At 47.8% G+C, this 20,435-nt stretch overlaps 1 protein-coding gene across 2 annotated transcripts in view; it reads right to left on the bottom strand.

Moving 5' to 3' along the window:
• Positions 1-8: 8 nt before the first annotated feature.
• Pdcd11 (programmed cell death 11) overlaps positions 9-20,435 on the bottom strand; it is a 44,870-nt gene continuing 24,443 nt past the window's right edge. For both annotated transcript variants that reach the window (XM_052760571.1, XM_052760572.1), the window contains 17 exons: positions 18,357-18,901; positions 17,409-17,471; positions 14,230-14,338; positions 11,890-11,979; positions 11,599-11,701; positions 11,046-11,223; positions 6,568-6,624; positions 5,918-6,040; positions 4,728-4,850; positions 4,012-4,303; positions 3,792-3,908; positions 3,085-3,237; positions 2,638-2,885; positions 1,858-2,026; positions 1,459-1,612; positions 892-1,057; positions 9-313 (listed from right to left, as the gene is read on the bottom strand). In XM_052760571.1, the coding sequence (XP_052616531.1) occupies positions 142-313; positions 892-1,057; positions 1,459-1,612; positions 1,858-2,026; positions 2,638-2,885; positions 3,085-3,237; positions 3,792-3,908; positions 4,012-4,303; positions 4,728-4,850; positions 5,918-6,040; positions 6,568-6,624; positions 11,046-11,223; positions 11,599-11,701; positions 11,890-11,979; positions 14,230-14,338; positions 17,409-17,471; positions 18,357-18,901 (2,862 nt within the window). In that variant the 3' untranslated portion in view covers positions 9-141. The remainder of the gene's footprint in view (positions 314-891; positions 1,058-1,458; positions 1,613-1,857; positions 2,027-2,637; positions 2,886-3,084; positions 3,238-3,791; positions 3,909-4,011; positions 4,304-4,727; positions 4,851-5,917; positions 6,041-6,567; positions 6,625-11,045; positions 11,224-11,598; positions 11,702-11,889; positions 11,980-14,229; positions 14,339-17,408; positions 17,472-18,356; positions 18,902-20,435) is intronic.

A 20,435-nucleotide genomic window follows, 5' to 3' on the forward strand; every position in this document is an offset into this window, starting at 1 on the left:
AGGAGAAAGCCTCTCAAAATTCTTTATTCTAACAGGATTGTCCCAGGCACGCTGCAGAAAAAGCAGCACTAATGTCCTCAGGCAGCCGCTTCCTAAACGTCCAGTGCCTGCTGCTACAGTGTCCAGCGGAGCCTGGGGCTCCTAGTCCTCCAGCCCTGAGCTCTTGGCCTCCACATACTCCAGGGCCTTCGCCTTGACAGCCTGCACGTCCTTCTCAGTGCCGTGCTGCTTCTCGTAGTCCAGGTAGCGCTTGAAGAAGAACTTCATCCTCTTAGGGGCCAGGCTCAGATGAATGACTCGTTCAAAGATGTCCCTAGGAGGAGGAACAGGGAAGCAACTCCCTCAGGGTTCCTACACATGACTCCTAGCTAGCGTTCCCCAACTTGCTCTCGGGCACCAGGTCCCTCTAACATCCGAGACCCCATTTCTTACCGTCAGTATGAACTCCTGTCAGAGACCAAAGATTTAACCTGCCTGAAGTTACACAGTGAAGGACAGAGCTGCTGGGATGGGGACACACAATGACAGAAGCCAAACTTCAACCCCCAGAAGGGTAGGAATCGGGTACCTGTTCCTTCTGGACCCTGCCCCAACTACCCACCTCCACCGTCCTTGCCCTGCAGGGATTATGGGGGACAAAAGTGAGAGCCTGCCATGAAGGTTCCATTGATGAGAGGCGGGCACAATGTGAATCACATGGGATTCCAAGTCTCCTAGTTCCCGGGCCACCCCCCAGCAGAGGGTTCAGACACACAAAGACTGGAAAGGAGAAATCAAGTGGACCAGGGAACCATGCCAAAGCTGTTTTTCGGTATCAAGTCGGCTAAACGTTAATAAGGCCAAAGTTCCCTCCTAACCAACCCCACCAGGAGTCAGCCTGTTGTCCCTCACCTGACTTCCTTCTGGCTGCCATGCTTGATGGTCATGTCGATGTAGACTGACCAGACATCTGTGCGTTTTGGGTAGGTGCTCAGTGTGTTTTCAAAAATGGCTTTAGCCCGCTCTGCATCCCCCAGCTGGAACTCCAGCTGGGCAAACTTGGCAAGCACATCCACATCTGTGGAGAAAGGACAGGTTAGAGGGAAGACGATTCCAGAGACCCCTCACCACATCGCACTATGCTACAGGGTTAGGGTTAGTCCAATTCACTGCTCTAGGGCCAAGATCTAGGATGGTAAGAGAGCCAAACCCCCAAAAGGATACTGTGGGTTTGAAGTCAAATATACACCCAAGCCTTGCAGACACCCCTCATCTTAGGCCCATGGACAACAGAATCAGTGCCGATTGGTTCTGCTCCTCCATCCTTTGGGATCCAGCATCTGACATGCACACATCACCATCCATGAGCCCATCATTAGCTTCCCTAAGTCAGGAGTGACTCCATCCTTTATAGGATACCAACTGCCACTTCCAGGTATCAGGCCTGTGTGTGTTCGGGAACTGGGGAAGAGCACTCACGCTCCTTGGTGGGCAGGCACTCCAGGGCTCGCTGCAGCACGCGGTGACTGGCCCCAGCCTGACTCCTCCCCAAAACAAAAGCACCATATTTGATCCAGACAGCCTTCTCCTGCCGGAAACGCTTCAGCATCCGGTTGTACAGCTCACCAGCTTCCTATGGGAAAGACACAGGGTGGCACTTCAGAGGGGCAATGAGGAAGGTGAGGAGGTGGGAGGGAGGAGCCTCCCTAGTAACCCCTCCAGGGACAAAGGTCTGGACAGAAGACAGGGGTGAGAATGGCAAGGGTAAGCAGAGGGAAGGGAGGGGCCTAGGAGGCTAGAATGGGACCGCACAGGAACCTAGGGGTGGAGTGCTCACACACTGCTGACCTGGGCCTGTTCAGGAGCCTAGTAGCCCACCTTGAACTTCTCTGACTTGGTGTAGATGTCAGCCAGATGCAGGAAAACCTTGAGAGGCTCACTGTACTGCAGAGCCCGCTCGAAGACCTTAGTCAGGGACTCCGGAGAGCCGTACATGTTTTCTAGGTTCAGCAGTGCCACCCACACGTTCAGCTTTTCCTGTTCCTCTCTGGAGGTGGAGTGGGTAGAACATGAGTTCCATCAACTCGGCATTGGACACCCAAGAACCATCTCTCCCAGGCAACAACCACGTCTGTCCTCAAGTCCCCCCTGTAAGGCAGACACTCAGACCATCTCCACTGCAGCTCACTGTGAGGGGACCTGTACTCCCTGATCTCTTACTGCCACCAAGTCTGGGCCTCCCCTGATCTCTCCCTCCATTCCTGGGAAGGAAGCCTTCAGACTGCAAACTGGAACAGAATCTTGAGTCTGATTCTCTCCCCCACTGAAGGGAGCAAAGCATAAAACTGTCACCTCTACAGCAGGCTTCAGAGAGCTACCTCCGCTCTGCCAAGAATAGGTTTACACCCAAGTGTGTGTGAGTTCTCCCTGCTCTGCATGTTTTAACTAGGAACCTTGCTAGCACACAGAGACTAGTACAAGTTGCCATAGTGATTTCATCGAAGAGGACCATAAAATATAAATGAGTGATCTTTCGGATGGCTACACTTACAAGATGAGCCGGAAAGATCATGGGCTGCTGCCGGCCCTAGCCAGGCAGAATGAGCCATGGCGGCAAACTCTGTAAGCCACAACAAAGGGAAGAGCCCGAGCCCAGACCTGAAGGAGATGGTCTTCAGGGCCCTCTCGGCTACAGCTCGGGCCTTCTCAATCTCTGTGGCCTGCAGGTGGAAAGCCATGTACTGCAGCCACAGGATGGAGCTGTTGGGGGAGCTCAACACCAGCCGGTCAAAGTCATCCGCAGACTCAGGCTGCCGCCCGGGGTCCATGAGGGCCTCCTCAAGGCGTGACAGCTCCTTCTCCGCCTTCTGCTTCTCCAGCTCCCTCTCCTTCTTGCCCTTCTTCTTCTGCATGGAAGGAAGAACAGGGAGTCAGCTGTTCCTTCAAGCCCAGGGGAGACCTGAGGCAGAAGCCATGGGTTCACAGGACAGTCCAAGAACCCTACCAGGAAGAAACCTAAGCCAGAAAAGGGCCTAGGAGCTGGGGCAGAGGGGTCTCTGCGAGAGGGGTCTCTGCGAGAGAAGCTAAGCCGTGGAGATAGAGCACCTTGGCTTGGCGCGGCTCCTCCTCCTCCTCCTCGCTGTCTGAGCTCTCTCCTCGGAGGGGCAAGGCTGGAGTCAGAGAGTCGAGCCCCACGTCCCAAATGAAGCCTGAAGAGAGCTGCAGCCGGGGCACCTCCGCGGGCTTTGTCTGCTGTCCCTGCAGGATCACAGAACACTGAGGGACTGTTCCCTGTCCCCTGCCTACTGCCACACCAAAGGCACCCCTCAGCCTCGGTCTCCTGAGGGGACAGCAGTGACTTTAAACTGTTCTTTCTAAGTCAATTACTCAATGAGTTTATAAAATGTAAACACGCACGCACGCACGCACACACGCACGTACGCACGCACGCGCTCACAGTAGCAGATCTGGAACAGAGATCCTGATGGCAGCACGGGTTGACAGAGCGAAGTAGCCCTGCCCCATGGCTGAGACTTCACAGCCTCTCTCTCAAGCAGCACTTGTGAGGAGCGTGGGCTCATACATGCCTTCTCTTCATCTGCCCACTTCTTCCCTCGGTTCTTGATAAACATGTTATTAGTGTTAACAGACCCAGTCAAGGAGCTAGACTGGCTGAGGTCTACCCGTCGCCCACTGTCTTACAGAAGATGAGGTAACGAGGACGGGGCTGCACAGCACAGCTCTTCAGGAAGAAGGCAAGGAAGGAGCTCCTCCCCGAAAAGCCTCTCCCTCCCTTCGGGAGTGACCCTTACCGTGGGCAGCACCCCCGGCTGCTCCGTCTCGTCCTCTCCCTCCCGGTAATAGACCTCCACACCACTGTCATCCTCTTCTGGTGCCCCAGACTTCTTCGGCCTCTTGTTCACTCTTTCCTGAAATGGTGAGTGCAGGAATAGAAGTTTCTCCTCGCCCTCATGTGTTCTCACTCTGAGAGAAGGCTGGGTGAGGCGAGGTGTGATCCTCCCGAGTACTCACCTGCTCACTTGCAGGCTCCTGGTGCTCCCGCTTGCCCTGCCTGCTCCTCTGTGACTTCTGGGGCGCTTTCTTCTCCTGGCTGGACAACTCTGCCTCCTCCTGCCCCTTCTGGTTCTTCTCTTTCCTTTTCTGGCTCTTTTTCTCCTCTCCTTTTAGGTTCCTCTCCTCAGCCCCTTCTTTCCTCTCCTCTCGGTTCAGAAGAGGTGGTTCTGGGGAGGCAGAAAACACGTCCGGCTTCCCAGTGTCGCTGGGAAGGAGTGACAGCTCTACCCGGCTCCTCTCGGGGTTCACGCTAATGCAGGAAGAGAATAAGGGCAGGAAGTGAGGACAGGAGGTGACGGGCACCACAGGCTGTCCAGACCTTGCCTCAGCAGCAGGCAGGCCTTCTTTATCAGTCAGGGCTGGCCCTGCCCCACCTGCCTTTTGGAATGCCCAGCATTCTCAGGGACGGTTTACACATTTCATCTGCTCAGTGGAAAAAGTCAGGGAGCATCTAGGATGGACCTGCTTCATCACCAACAACAGAGGCCGCTTCTACTCCAGGGCTAAGGCTGGAGCTGAGGTCAAAGGTTTTTCACTCATTTGAGTACTACATGCATCACTACCCACGCCTTTACGTTCTGAATTTACCTCAAAAATCTCCTCCCAGGGCTCCCAGAGAAAGGGGTCACACCAAACAAAGAGGGGCAGAGGCAGCAGGGAGAGAAGACACCTACCGTAGGATCTTGGCAGTGATCAGCTTTCCCTTGGGGAGGTAACGGTCACAAAGGTCTTTCTTGGGTGGGCTACACGGAGACACATGTGAGTACCGGGCCAAACCCACAACTGAAGGCCCAAGGCTGAAAGGAGACAGACACGAGTTCTGTGGGTATAAATACAACACAATCCCAACTACACCCAGTGTCTCCACTGGGACAGGATGTATGAGATTGGTTCATGGCATCCGGGAGGATAAAGCTGGTTTTGGAAACTGGAAAAAATTCTCATGTATAATGAAGCTATGAATGCAGATTTTGTTTGAGGTACTGAAAATCCATCCCAGGCAAGCTAGGCAAGGGCCCCATCACTGAGCTATGTAGCCTTAGCTGGCCTGGAACTCGCTCTGTAGGCCAGGCTAACCCTGAACTCAGAGATCCTCCTGCCTCTGCCGCCAGAGCACTGTAATTAAAGCCATGGACCACCACAGCCATTTCCCCAGATTCTTTTATCCACTACAGCACCATAATGTCTAAATCACAAACTGCTAAACAGACAGAGGAGAGAGGAGACAGGGAGCAGGAATGTACAGTGTTGGTGCTTAGGAACATGATGTGATCATAGTAAGAATCACGTAGCCAGGCGGTGGTGGTGCACGCCTTTAATCTTACAGCACTCAGGAGGAGGAGGCAGGTGAATCTGAGTTCGAGGCCAGCCTGGTCTATAGAGTGTCCTATATACAGGACAGCCAGAGCTACATAGCAAGACCTTGTGCTCCAACATAAATAAACAAACAAATAGATAAACAAATAAAAACAACAGCACAACAAAGAATCATGATCAAACACTAAAATCAGAGGAAATCCAGAACTTGAAGAAGAAAACAAAAGTATTTAAAAATTTTGAGACTGAAGAGATGGCTCCATGGTGGTTCCCAGCACCCCACAGTGGCTCCAGCCATCTGCAACTCCAGCTCCACCGATCTAGTGCCCTCTTCTGGGCTCTGCACACACCAGAGCACCAGGAACACATGTTTCACATACATACACACAATATACATACAGGAAAAATAAGTATTTAAACTTGTAATTTTACAAACTGATAATATACACGTTCTCCTCTACACTCTTATCAACACTGACTGGGGAGGAAGCAACAGGCTCCAGGCTGAGAGGGCAGCCCAGGGAAGCGGCCTCTGGATGTCACGCACCTTACAAGCACACCGTCAGACAGGACAGATTTCACATAGCCCCTCAGCAGCTGCCCTTCCTTGATGTCCTGGATGGAGTTAATCTCTGGATCTTGGATTTTACTTTTCGTCTCTCTGTTTGTCCTAAAGGAATACAAGGCTTACACAGACACACCTTTAACCACTGCCCACCCCCCCAGCACACCTGCGATCATGCTGTGTAGGACTCTGCCTCGGCACCTACAGGACTGCAATCTAAAACCCAGCCTGCTCACTCCTGCAGTCCTGCCAGGCCAGGGGTGTCTGACAGCTGGCTATGCAGAAACAGGCCTGAGAGAGGCCAAGTTTAAAGCCTGACTTTAGCAACACCCATTTCTAGCCACGGAATAAATGGAATGCTGGGCAACCCCCTCGATCTCATACTCTAACCGTGACCCTAACCAGACACCTCCCCTCACCAGTACCACCTTGCTACCTTGGATACCCACATTTAGGGAAGTGAACCACTCCTTGTGAGACAAGAGCCTGGATTCGTCTAGCAACCCGAATCCCACCCCCTCACCCTTGGGCAGAGAAGGCGGAAGCTCAGAGTTCTATTACAGGGAAACGTGATCCACCCTGAGTCTTCTGGGTTGCTTCTTCTCCCTTTCCATCCCAACACCAACACTCACCTGGACGATCTTAATGACAAAGCCAACACACGGTCTTCTGTGGACAGGACATAACATCTGGAATGGGTAGAAGAGGAGGACACATTCACCCATCAATACTTCTGGAGACACTCACATACATAAAATTTAAATCTTTAATAATTCTATTCTTTTGCCAGATTGGTAATATGCAGTAGGATACTCTCACGGTGCATTCTCAGCTTCTGGTATCTTCAAGTTTATTGGCACATAATCTGTCAGAAGTTGAGAAATATCTGTACTTAAAAGATGAGACCACCCTCATATTCTTTTGTTTTTGTTTTTTGAGACAGGGTTTATTTCTCTGTGTAGCCTTGGTTGTCCTGGAACCAGCTGCGTAGACCAGGCTAGCCTCGAACTCAAGAGATTGGCCTGCCTCTGCCTCCTGTGTGTGTGCGCCGCCGCCGCCGCCGCCGCCGCCGCCGCCGCCGCCACCACCACCACCACCACCACCACCTGGCTCCCACATTAATTAACTATGACCTCCAAGAGACAGCAAGAACACAGAAAAACATGACCAAGGGACAACTGAGTGAAGACACAGAACAGCAGAGCAGCCTTGTTAGGTCTGAGCAGAGAGAGACTTGAAGAGGAAAAGCAGGGTTGACTCTCACTAGTTCAGGTAAAACTAATTCATAGTTTTACCACAAAGTAAAACAGAGGATTAGAGGTAGAACAGATCATGGTCACAATACCATGCAAAGGTTCCCACAACAGATGTCTACTTTTCATTAGCACCAGAGATCTCAGAGCTGGAAGAAGCCTTCAGGCAAATGATTGCCTACCCACATCTGACAGATGAAGGGAATTCTAATTGCATGCTACTCACAGGTCTGGCTATCATAAAAAGTATTCAAAATGACTATGTTGCTAAAAACCACACCCTCATTTTGTAAGCTTCAAGAGACAAGCCAGAGATGATCTGTGTGTCTCAGGGACTCAGTGAGGATTTTTTTCTCCTGCCAGGCTCTGGGTATTTTTGTCCTGTTTAGTAGTTGACAACTTAGGCAGATGTCAGTAGCTGGGACATTTGAGATAGGAGTGGGTCATGACTGTTTTCTAGTCTGTCTCCCAAGGTATGCATTCTACCATGAGCCAACTTCGTCTTGGCTTGTAGTAGAATACCTTGAAATCTGGCTCTTCCAGGCCATTTTTCTCAGGCTACAAAAATGGTCTTGAAACAGAGTGGGGCTTGTGGAGTATGCTGTGCTCCTAGTTCTTGGAAGGCCTCTAAGGAAGATCAAAAGTCTAAGGCCAGCTCCGACTATACAGAAAGACCCTGTGTCTCAGCTCAAAGCCACACAACCAAAGAAAACTCCCAGACAGGTTTGTCTGTGGGTATCTGAAACAGTTTGTAAAGTCCCCACCCCCACGGCTACCATCCTTTTACAAAAAATACATACAGATGATTTTTTTTTAATTAAAAATATGAATGTTTCAAATAAAAATGAGCAATTGGCTTGGAAAACAAGTGCACAGAAAAAAATGTGAAGAGACAATATAAGAAATGCAAATTAACAGGTCAGAGATGACTCAGTGGTAAGAGTACTGGCTGTTCTCGCAGAGAACCCAGGTTTGGTTCCTAGCACCCAGATGGCAACTCATAACTGGGTGTAACTCCAGTTCCAAATCCAATGCCCTCTTCTGGCCTCCATAGGCACTGCATGCACATGGTGATTTACAGACACACATTAAAAAAAGTATTTTTTAAAGTCTACTTTAAAAATGTAAATTAAAATGAAATATCTAAAATAAAAATTAAGAATATCTAGTTGGGGGGAAGTGAGAGTAGGGAATGGCAGGAGAGGAGGGAGGGGAAACTGCTGTCAGGATGTAAAATAAATGAATAAATTTAATTAATTAAAAAAAAGAATAGCCAGGCGGTGGAGCGCACGCCTTTAATCCCAGCACTCGGGAGGCAGAAGCAGGCGGATCTCTGTGAGTTCGAGGCCAGCCTGGTCTACAAAGTGAGTTCCAGGAAAGGCGCAAAACTACACAGAGAAACCCTGTCTCAAAAAACAAAAAAAAAAAAAATCTAGTCTGGCCTGGAGAAAAGGTTCAATGGTTAAGATTACTGGCTACTCCTTCAGAGAACCTGGATTCAACCCCTAGCACCCACTTGGTGGAGCTCCAGTTCTAGGGAATCCAATATCCTCTTGTGGTTGCTGTAGGCACCAGGGATGCCTATGGTAACACATAGGCACATGTAGGCCTCATACATATAAAACAAAACAAACAAATTCAGTCTTATAACTGGGAATTACATGCCTATAATTCTATCACCCAGGAGGCAGAGGGGAGCAGAGGGGAGTAGTCACTCTGTTAGGGGCTATAAGTGAAGGGCTGTTTAGGAAAATGTATAACAACAATTGGTCCATTAAATTTACTTCTACAAATGTATTTCAAAGTTGTACTATCATCCAAATGTGTACAAAGGCACTTCAACATTACTATCTATCAATAAGAATTGTTAAATAAGTTTAGATAATAGCAGTGTAATACAAATAAGTACTAAAAATGAGGTGAAGAACAAGGTATTAGCATGAAGGAGAAATTCATAATAAACCACTTTGAGAAAAAAGCAAGTTGCAACAATATATAAAATGAAGTTCTATTACTAAATGAAGTTCAATTCTGGAAAGATTAGAAGTCAGAGTATATGGCACAAGCAGGAGGGAGGAGAGAGACACTTATACTCTATATATTTGAGGTTTTCTTTCCAGTAAAAATCAGGTTTCATCTTAGATGCTCCTCAACAGGTATAAGGGATAAAGAAAATGTTATATATGCTCACGGAGTATATTCTTGTTTAATTATAAAGAATACAATTACATCATTTGTAGGAAAATGGGTAAAATTGGAGTTCATCATGATAAATCAGACTCAGAAAGACAGGGTCACACCTCCTTCACATGTACCAAACACACAAACACACACACACACAACATGAAAGTGGAAGAGACTATGGGGGTAAGAGGAAAATAAGATAGTAAGATAGCTGGAGAGATGGACCAGCGGTTATGAGCACTAGCTGCTCTTGCATAGTTCCTGGTTCAATTCCCAGCACCTTTGGGCCTCTGTGGGCACCAGGTACACGTGCCGTTCATAGACATACATGCAGGGGAAACACCCATGCACATAAGATAAACAAAGTAAGTAAGTAAATAAATAAATAAAAGGACAGAGAGAAGAGCAAAAGAGGGTAATGGGGGGAGCTAAATATATTTTCTTATATGCAGAATCAAGATTTGACTGTGCCTACTCCCCCATGACATAGCAGCAGAAGGGAGACTACCTAGGGGGAAGAAGTAGACCAGCCAGGAGGAGAGATGGAGAAAGGTAATGGGAAGGATGAATCTCAGCAAGCTACAACGATCTTATGTGTGAAATGCCATGATGATATCCATTGTTTTGTATGCTAATAAACAAAACTTTAAACTCATCATGTTCTCAGCTGTACCACGGCTGCTCTCTAGTTAGTGCCACTCCTGGCTCTTGGGGCTCTGGCTCAAGGAGAGGGTGCATAAGTACGGAGGTCTCTATGCCATGGCTCCTGTAAATAAAGCTGACTGCTGGCAAATCCACACACAAGAAACTAGCTACTAAAGGTGCTTACAAGAGTGCACCCTCTACTGGCAGAGTGAAGAAACCACCTCATCCCAGAAACAGCAGAGAGGCTCTGTGACATTAGACACTACCCCAAGTCCACTTAATTTCTTTACCAACAGACTCCACTTGCAGAGCCTGCAGGAGAAACTGCTCAGGACTTCTAAACAGATCCGTGTGCCCAGAGCACTACTACTTTGAGGAGGAAAGTGAGGCCTATCTGACGGGCCTCTCTGAAGATGGTAACTTGTGCACTACCCACACAGAACACATGATCATGTCAAGATGCCTAGTTAGCACTTTGCATGCATGAAGACCATGCTTGAGAATCCACTCTGGGGCCAGAGAAGTGATTCAGTGGTCTAAGGGTAAAGTGCATACCCACCAAGCCTAATGAACCGAGCTCAGTTCCCAAGACCACATGATGGAAGCGGAGAACCAACATTCACACTCTCCTCTGACTGCACATGTGCGGGGTGTATGGAAACATTTCTCTTTCAGTTTTGTTTTTCTCTCTCCCTGCCATCAGCAGTTCTAAGTGTTAGTGATTATTCCCTCCCCCCTAATGGAGTCAAAAGGACCTAAGTATGTGACTGCAAGGGACAGAAATAAGGCATAAGGAGCTTTTCCATTTTCATCTTTGTGGAAACTTTTAATAAACATAGGACGCTCCAGTGAAAAAGTTTTGGCAGTTCATCTCGGTATCAATTGTAAGTAAACCTGTTAAACTTTTCTGGGGGGCGAGGGGACTAAAATGACATATACATACATACATACCACACATCACACATCAACCAAAAAGAAATCCTACCAATTTCATATATAGTCAGAAGAGGAAGAACTCCATGGCTTACCTGACAATCTTCTGGGGAAAGAAGTCCTCCAGGAGAGGCTCGGAGTAGGAGTCACTCACATGAAATAAATTGACTTTCCCTATCTTCCCAAAGGGGAAGGAGATGGTCAGTCCCTTGTTGGGTACCACACTTAACACTCGGCCCATGACTATTTCCCCTTGTTCAAGTCTGTAAGGACCTGGTGGGCAGAGAAAACAAGAATGCAGCTGGCAGTCTGGCCTACGACAGCCTGCTAGCCCAGAGGAGGTAGAGGCCAGGCAGACTTGAGGCGTCCACCCTGAGTAGGCTCATCGTAGCTTGAAGCCATGAACCTCACAGCCATGTGACAGATAATAATTCTAAAGAACCCAAGGAAACCAAGTTTAGTAAAAGGAGACCCAGGAGGGTGATGGAGTCACACAAACCAGAGAACAAAGCCCAGACAAAACCAAATATCCTGCTCCCAGGAAGCTCTTCTTCTGGTTAAAGGGTTTTCTTTAACCAGACAGGGACTAAAGACCCTCCCCGCCCCCCAGCAAGTCCCTCTCCACCTAGGCACTGCTTCTTTGCACACCTATGAGTGACAGGCACAAGAAAGCCTTGGGGACACCTGAGTCGACCACAGTGGCCCTCAGGGCCTGCCCAATCTGGAACTTCTTGTCTGGGTGTTTCAGAACCTGAAAGGATTAAAAAAAAAAAAATTCTTCTGATGTTCCCATAAAGGTCTGTCACATATCCAAAAACATAACATTTAAGTCTCTTCAGTAAATACCTCCCAAACCATCAAACCCCACACTGGCTCAGGGCTCTTTGTACCCCACAGAAACTCTTGGGTCTTTTCTCCTAGGATTACCCAGACACTAACCTTGAAGCTGAGGGAGGTAAGCAACAAAGGAATTCTCCCTCGGATGTCTGGCGCAACCTCCACTTCCAGCCACTTCTTAATTGCATTGTACTGTGGGAGGACAGGGCAGATTTAGAGCATTCTGGGCACCCCGACCAGTAAAAGACACTCTTAAGAATGCAAGCTTGGCCGGGCGGTGGTGGCGCACGCCTTTAATCCCAGCACTCGGGAGGCAGAGCCAGGCGGATCTCTGTGAGTTCGAGGCCAGCCTGGGCTACCAAGTGAGTTCCAGGAAAAGGCGCAAAGCTACACAGAGAAACCCTGTCTCGAAAAACAAAAACAAAGCGAGTCCATCCTGACCACCTCCACATCTCATGGGCTTCAACCAGAGTCTAGCTTGGCTAGCCCAGCAGAAAATGGGTCCTTCCTGGTGCTTCAGCTGTGATTAAAAAAAAAAACCCGCTGAAGACGTCTGCACACATATGGACCAATCCCACCAAGTTCTTTACCCTCCTCTACACTTGGCTGTGCTCTCTGACAATTAACCATCTCCAGGGGCCAACATTTTCTTCCTAAATCAATTTAGATTTTCATTTCTCACTACCACATCTTAAACCTCAACATTCAAGTCAATAAAAGAAAACATTTACTGAGAAGCCACGGTATAAAATGGCTTGTCATAGTGTAAATAAAAGCCAAGCCTCGCCTCATGGTTACCCTCTAAGAAGCAATTCAAGGTGCGTGCAAATAACTAGAGCTGTAAGCAGTGTGCACAGAGCACAGCATGCCACGGGATATACTGGCTGTCAACAATTGGAGGATGGGAGATGCTGCCCCTCAAAGGGACTGGGCAGAAGGGGAATAGGCAAACCAGGTACAGGAGCCGGCAGGGCATCGACAGGAAGAAGAACAGGTATGCTGCCACGGTGATAGATGGGATACAGAGTGTACGAAAATATCACGAGCAACTGTCTAGGCTGCGCTAAGTCATCTGCGGGACTACGAATGTCTATAGGCAGGGGGTGACTGGAGGGACCAAACATTAGTGACATGCTCAGAAAGATGATTATGGAAGAGAATTCTGGCAACAATGAAGAGACTTCATGCTAGGTGTGGTGGTGCACTGGGAGAAGCAGGCAGATCTCTATGAATTCAAAGCCAGCCTGGTCTACGTAGTGAGTTCTAGACCAGCCAAGGCTGAACAGTAGGATCCTGTCAATAAACAAACAACTCCAAACAGTGGAGAAGACTGGCCTTTCTTAATGAATCTGGAAAGCCAGAGAGCTGAAGTAGAGTGGAGAGCATCACAGCACACAGCGTGTATGTCAAAGGGAAGCCCAGAGTGCTTGTGCCAATCAGACTTAGTACCAAAAGTGAGCCAGTCTCTGGACAGCTCACCCTGCTCAGCCAAGGCCACACTGTGCCCACGGAGCAGTCTGGCCCTGCAGCAGCAGCTCTACACTGGGGTCAAGGCCTGCCATATCCTGGAGCAACATGTCCACTTGGTCCTGGGCAGTATCAGCTCTGGTGCTGCTCATCGTGTCTTCCACTGGGCAGCTGCAGATGGCCAGCTACTGTCTACATTGTGCTGTAATTTGTCCATCCGTAAAAGGAGAGACTCCAGATTGTGTTACCATCAATCCACTTAACCACACAGGCCATCGACTTGGTCACTTTGCTGTTGTTACTGAAGACTGGACTCTGACAGCCACCATACCAATCTGTCTATTCATTCGCAACCAATTCACTGCTTGGTTCTTCTGGCATTGTCTACGTTTATCCTGGAACTTGCATGCTGCCTTTCTGATGGTCTTTTAAATTTTGGTCCTTTCAACCTTTTCCTCCATATTACATAGTTTTAAAGGATTTGCTTATCTTTATGTCTGAGTGTCTTTTGCCTGCATGTATGTAAGTGCAGCATGTGCATGCCTGGTGCCCAGGGAGGTCAGAAGAGGATCCCTGGACACCCAGAACTGGAGTTAGCAGAGAACTGTGAGCCACCAGGTGGGAGCAGGGAACGGAGCCCGGGTCTTCTGGAAGAGCAGCAAACGCTCTTAACCGCGGAGCCGTCTCTGGAGCCCTCTGCATTACATTTTTGGTGCTCTCACTCAGTTCAGTCTTTAAGTTGAACAGGTGTTTCTTCAAGGTTGGACAGAGAGGGGCCAGAGCCAGGACACACAGAAGGGAGAAGGGTAGAGGTACGTCTGCTCCCTACCGCCACTCCTTTATTTTGGTGCCACCTAGAGACAGCCTGCATGGGAGTGAGGACGACCAGGAGAGCCAGTGCAGTCTCTGACTCCAGTCTCCACCACGCTGCTCTGGAGGAAGGTCAGCCCTGCAGTGAGGGCAGCAACTGCTCACCTTCTTGAAGAAGCAAGTCACAGTCTGGCCGGCCTGGTACTGCTCAGTCTTCTCCACGGGGCTCACAGAGTGAGTACTGAGAGCACTGTAGCCATCCTTCCTCAACTCACTGCGAAAAGGCAAAGGACAGAGTGAGCCAGCCGCTGGGTAGAGTCTCGCTTGAAAGAACCTCCCTCAAATGACCAGAGTGTTGGTACAGGACTCTGCTATTACTTACTCTCATGGCTAACTTCCTCCTTATAGGAGACTCTTCTCGATAGCCAACCCCGGACTAATTATCTCTTTTTCAAGTCATCGATCTATGTATAAACCAGCGGTGAACTAGCTCATGAGTCTTTCATAAACTTAATAACTAAAACTTTTTTATTGCCAGGCGGTGTTGGCACACCACCTTTGATCCCAGCACTTGGGAGGCAGAGGCAGGTGGATCTTTGTGAGTTCAAGGCCAGCCTGGTCTACTGAGCAAGTTCCAGGATAGTTAGGGCTACACAGATGAGCCCTGTCTCAAAAACCAAACCAAACCAAAACAAAACAACAAAACAAAAAAAAACACAACTCACTGAATTTGACCACAATCTCGTGTGAAACAGGCAGTGTGGAGAGTAACTCTGCTGAGCTAGGAGCTGAAGTCTGAGCTTAACTCCAAACCAGGTCTCTGACCTCTGCTAAGCTACCATTATCAACTCATTTTCAGACACGTAAGGGCATGTGATCTGAAAGTTGTCAATCCACACATCGCAAAACAAATAACAAAGAAGGGAGGAAGAACGGCTAACCCCACTTACCCACTCAGACAATTTCTAAACAAGACGAGACTCATCCATATAATAGGACAGCAATGGTGGCAAGAATGCACATATGGCTGTATGTGCTAGTGAGTGTGGAAATGCTCCTCACACTAGAGAAGCTGCACGTGCATGTGCATTCTGACTCAGCAGTTCCACCAAAGACACACACACACACACACACACACACACACACACACACACACACACACACACTTCAAAGTATTTTACACTTGAACGATAAACTGCACTAACTCATTCTGAACAGCTACTAGTGAGAGAAAGAAGAAAAGAACACCTTAGGTCCTAGACCTACATGCGTTCCTGAAACACTAAAGCAAGAACCAAGAACAACCGGGGGTCTTAGTGACCTCTACTACCTTCTGCTATCAGCTGGAGATGGACCTCTTCAAAAACAAAATGTTAATGAAGAAAAGGAAGTATCATGCCACTGAGTAAGTGGATACAGAATCATTCAAATGTTTCTCATTCTGACTTCCAAATACTAATTTTCAAACATAAACGTTAGGAGCTGGAGGGATGGCCCAGTGGTTAGGAGCACTTATTCTTGCAGAGGGCCCAGGTTCAGTTCAAAGGACTGCAGCCTCTTCTCATAGTGACTGACTTATCCATGGCAGGATCCATAGTTTGAGATCTTTACCCTTAGTTCAAATAAAGGACTTGACCTCAACCAAAATTAAAAGTTGCTAACTAAAAAATATGACATCACAGTACAAAGGGAAAGATACTGCACTAAAACCACCAGCATGGTGAAGACTTTTCCTTTTTCACAACAGAGACTATATGAGAGGTACAATAAAAAAATCGAGGCCGGGTGGTGGTGGCGCACGCCTTTAATCCCAGCACTCGGGAGGCAGAGGCAGGCGGATCTCTGTGAGTTCGAGGCCAGCCTGGTCTCCAAAGCGAGTTCCAGGAAAGGCGCAAAGCTACACAGAGAAACCCTGTCTCGAAAAAAAAAAAAAAAAACAAAAAAACAAAAAAAAAAATCGGTAAAACTAAGTAAACCAGAGTAAACAAAGATATGTGGTCAATGCACCAAATATACTATTAATCTAAAAATGAATGGGCTGAATTGGATGTTTCAAGAATATGGTCAGCAAATAAAACTCAATGTCCCAGAAATCACCCCCTCCCTCAAACATAAGTCTTCCCAGAAATACTCTGATCCTTCAGGCCTCCGAGCAGACCCTACTTCTCACAAGTTATTCTAAGTCTTTTTATAACATCCCTTGATGCAAGACTGACAACCTGTTGGCTCCCAGGTGACACTGCGTGGCATTCCTGTGGGCACATGTCTTCAGTATCATTTACTGATGGTCCATAAACCCCAAAAGGTTGAGGGGAAGCAGAAATGAGCAGGCCTGCAGGTCAAAATGCTTACAATCTAAAAAGAGGAGTCACCACCACAGGGACCACGGTCCCACCCTAGAGTCTCTTACAAGATGTCACTTACAGAACTCACCAGATGATCTAAAATTCCACATCAGCCTTCTGCACCAAGCAGTGAAGTTGCATTTGTTGACAGAAAGTATCCTTGGTTACAGTGCTCATTTCAGGAATTACTGAGTTCTAAACCACTGGGTCCAGAGCAGAAATGTTCTTGTGCTAGGACACCGACCAGCAAACCTGTAGCAATGCTGACATTCCACTCTGCTTTGTGAGACAGGCTCTGACTCTGCGGCCTAGCCTGGCCTTGAATTTGTGGCCATCCTCCTGCCTTAGCCTCCCAGGAGCTAGGATTATGCCAGTGGTTCTCAACCTTCCTAATGCTGAGCCCCCCATGTTGTGGTGACTCCAAACCACAAAATTATTTCATTGCTACTTCGTAAGTGTATTTTTGCTACTGTTATGAATCACAATGTAAATGTCTGTGTTTTCAATGAGCTTAGGCCACCCCCATGAAAGGGTTGTTTGACACACCCCGGGGTCATGACCACGGGCTGAGAACCACTGCTCTATGCCCACTTTAGTTTTTATACCTCCAACTAGCCTTGGGGGGGGGGGGGGGTTTAAAAAAAAAGTAGCCAGGTGCTGAGGCGCAACTGTGTGGTAACATGAGACCTTAGTTGCCACCCTCAGCATGCTCAAACAAAAACATGTAGTCAAGAATTCTGTTCTTTAAAAACACAAAAGCGAAGCCTAGTCTTTCCATGTGGCACTCCTTGACCAGATGCTGAGCTGGAACTGTAGGCATGCTCTGCTAAGTTCGCAGAGTCTCCCGGGAGGAAAAGGCAGATGAGCAGTTCCCTCTAGACACAGACTCAGTGCGTCTAGAGAAATAAGGAGACTTGGACAAAGAGAGGCAAAGATGTCCCAACACTGTTGGATTAGGAAGAACTCAGCCCATGAGGCCACTGCCAGGGTTTCCCTCACCTTGGCCGAATGCTCAGCTCCAGGATGGTCAGAACAAATCTGGGGTGACTTATTGGGAGAAACCTCGAGAGAGAGAAAGAAATGAAATCACTCCCTACTCTCTGCTAACACAATGATCCCCGATCAGGGTCTTTGTGCCCCACCCTAACCCAAGCTGACTACCACCACTTCCCTCCCTCACACCTCCGCACTGGGCTGACAAAGGCCCCGCTGAAGAGCTTTAGGACTATGACATCAGAGCTGCCAGACTTGACTGATGACTTCCTCTTTCAGTCTAGAGGTCTAGAGAGGATGTAGGACTCACTGAGGAGCCAATGCTTAGTTCTTGAAATTAGTACTCCAACCATAGGCCACATTTTTGAACCCCTTCTTTTCTTGCTACAGCAAGAAATTCTACTATGAAAATACACAACAAGATTTAAAGTCAGGGGCCTTTAAAACAGCTTGTGTGCAGGCCCGACCACCTTAGGTCAATCCTCAGATCCTTCAAGGTGGCACACACAGCCATGCTATGTGTGTGCCTGTGAATGCACATGTGCACGCACACACAAATAATAAAAATCAAAGATGTGCCCTGCAGGATGGACATAGAACTGACGGCCAACACTAAGTAAGAGCTGAGGACGCCCCTACTAAGCAGGTAGCACACACGCTCACTTTTTCAGTTTTCCCAATGGCTTCCACAGGCAGACAAGCCCATTATTCTCATTTTACAAATTACGGAAATAACTCGGCAGTTAATCTGAAATTCAAAGCCCGGTCTAACTTTAAATCCACCCTTTAACCACTACATTCTATTTTTAAAAACAATATGCTAAAGGACTCTGAGTGACTGCCTTTTAGTTAACTGAGACTATTTAATGCAACTTTTTAATACCTGCCTATGCTCCGGTTCCTCCCTAAGTGCCACTCCCCTCAAAGCCAGCCCAATCTCCCCAAACCCCATACTTGGAGGTCTTCACGTCTCGCCCCCCGATCACTCGTGCAGTGACTTTCTCTCCAACTTTTAGTGTGGTTGTAGGAGTCGTGCCCACCGGAACCTCGTCTAGAATGCGGGAGGCATGGATACAGCCCATGATGCCATCTTCTAGCGTCACAACGACATGCGTGGCCTTCACAGACTTAATGGTCCCAGTGACTTTGTCCCCAATAGCCAGGCCATGCTTCTTTTTAGTCCTCACAGTCAAATCCGTGTCCTCTTCCTCCTCTTTGTCATCAACCGTCTCTGAATCCCTCCGAGCTGGTCTACTGGTCCTCTTAGAAGCTGGCCCTTCCACAGCCAAAATCAGACCGGTCACTCCTGGTTCTGTGGTCTTGAGGGTAAGGCAGACACCCTGTCCCACTTGCAGCTTTTCAGAGTCAAAGTGGAAGGTGTCATTGAGGTGAGAGGTCAGGGAGAAAGCTACAAGGTGGCCAGTCTCCATCAAGGAGGCCACGCCAAAGGACTCCTCCAGGTGCTGTACGATGCCTTGGTGTCTACTGTTTTTCCTCAGCTGGAAAGGGGAAGAGTTATATTCATTTTTCACACAGTATGGTTACTTTATGTATGGCTCCACACGGCAGTGTGTAAAGAAGCCCCGATACCCAGGAGACTGCCTTGTAAGCAACTAGCTTTCCCTCTACAGACATGGTTTCCCTCCCTGAACAATCAGCTCCCAGCATCCCCAGAATCCCCTTGCACTGGTTCTTTTCTTTTAGACAAGGTTTTGCTATGTAGTCCACAGTGGTCTAGAGCTCAAATTTTCATGCCTCAGCTACCCAAGTGCTGGGATTACAGAGGCATGTTATCATGCCCGGCTTTCAACTGTTTTGAATATAAATTCCTATGTCCTATCCTAGAACTATTGAATTGCAACTCTGGGAGTTATTCTGGTGAATCTGATGCACAGCTAGGAGACCACCAGTGGTCTTCAGACTGGTCCTGCCACAGTCCCAAGGCACTTGTTACATCACTGAGGCAGGAGTCTTTAATGGGAGCTCATTGTGTTCCAAGCACTCCACTCTGCTTGCCTCAAAATCCCACTGTGTGGGGCTGGAGAGATGGCTCAGTGGTTAAGAACACTGACTGTTCTTCCAAAGGACCTGGGTTCAATTCCCAACACCCACATGGCAGCTCACAACTGTCTGTAACTCCAGTTCCAGGGAACCCAACACCCATGGCAAAACATCAATGCACATAATATAAATAAATAAATTAAATTTAAAAAAAAAATCCCACTGTGTTCATGCTCTTCTGAGCCTCAGCTTTACTTGGATGGTAAGATGGTAGGGCCTCACCATACACCAAGGGAGACTGCTGGCATGTTGGCACATACCTGTAACGCCAGCAGCTGGAGGCTGAAGTAAGACAATCACTGATAGTTCAAGGGCCACTTAGTGTTTCCTAGGCCAGTTTGTACACTTGATAAACTCTTTTAAAACAAAACAAACCAGCAACAAAAAAATGCTTGGGCTAGTGATCAAATGCAGACTGAATATATCTAATTGAAAAATCTAAAACCCCAAATGCCCCCAAATCCACGCTCCTGAGAGTTATTAGCATATGAGACTTCAGAAGTTTTACATGTTAGGCATTTCAGGTTTCAGATATTTTTAAAGGAATACTAAATGAGTGATGTCTACGTAAATATTCTAAAATTTAAGAGTCTAAAGTTATCTAGCATGCTGGTATACCCCTGTAATTTTAGCACTCAGGAAGTGGAAAGCAGCCCATGTAACAGAGGGAAAATTTGGTTCAAATAAAAACAAAAGTCTAAAAATTTGAAACACTTTTGGTCCCAAGCATTTCATTTTGAATAAGCAATACACAACCTGTACATTCTTACTCAGAGAAAATTTTTACAGATTTTGATATTTTCCTTAAACTCACTCTTTGTATTTTTTGGTTTTTCAAGACAAGGTTTCTGTGTAGCCCTGGCTGTCCTGAAACTTGCTTTGTAGACCAGGCTGGTCTCAGACTCAGAGATCTGCTTGCCTCTGGTGGGATTAAAGGAGCGCATTACCAAATCCAGCTCTTCCTTACATCAG

The sequence above is a fragment of the Peromyscus californicus genome, unplaced genomic scaffold, assembly GCF_007827085.1.
Source record: "Peromyscus californicus insignis strain IS unplaced genomic scaffold, ASM782708v3 Scaffold_4__1_contigs__length_199733344, whole genome shotgun sequence".
NCBI classification, from domain to species: domain Eukaryota; kingdom Metazoa; phylum Chordata; class Mammalia; order Rodentia; family Cricetidae; genus Peromyscus; species Peromyscus californicus.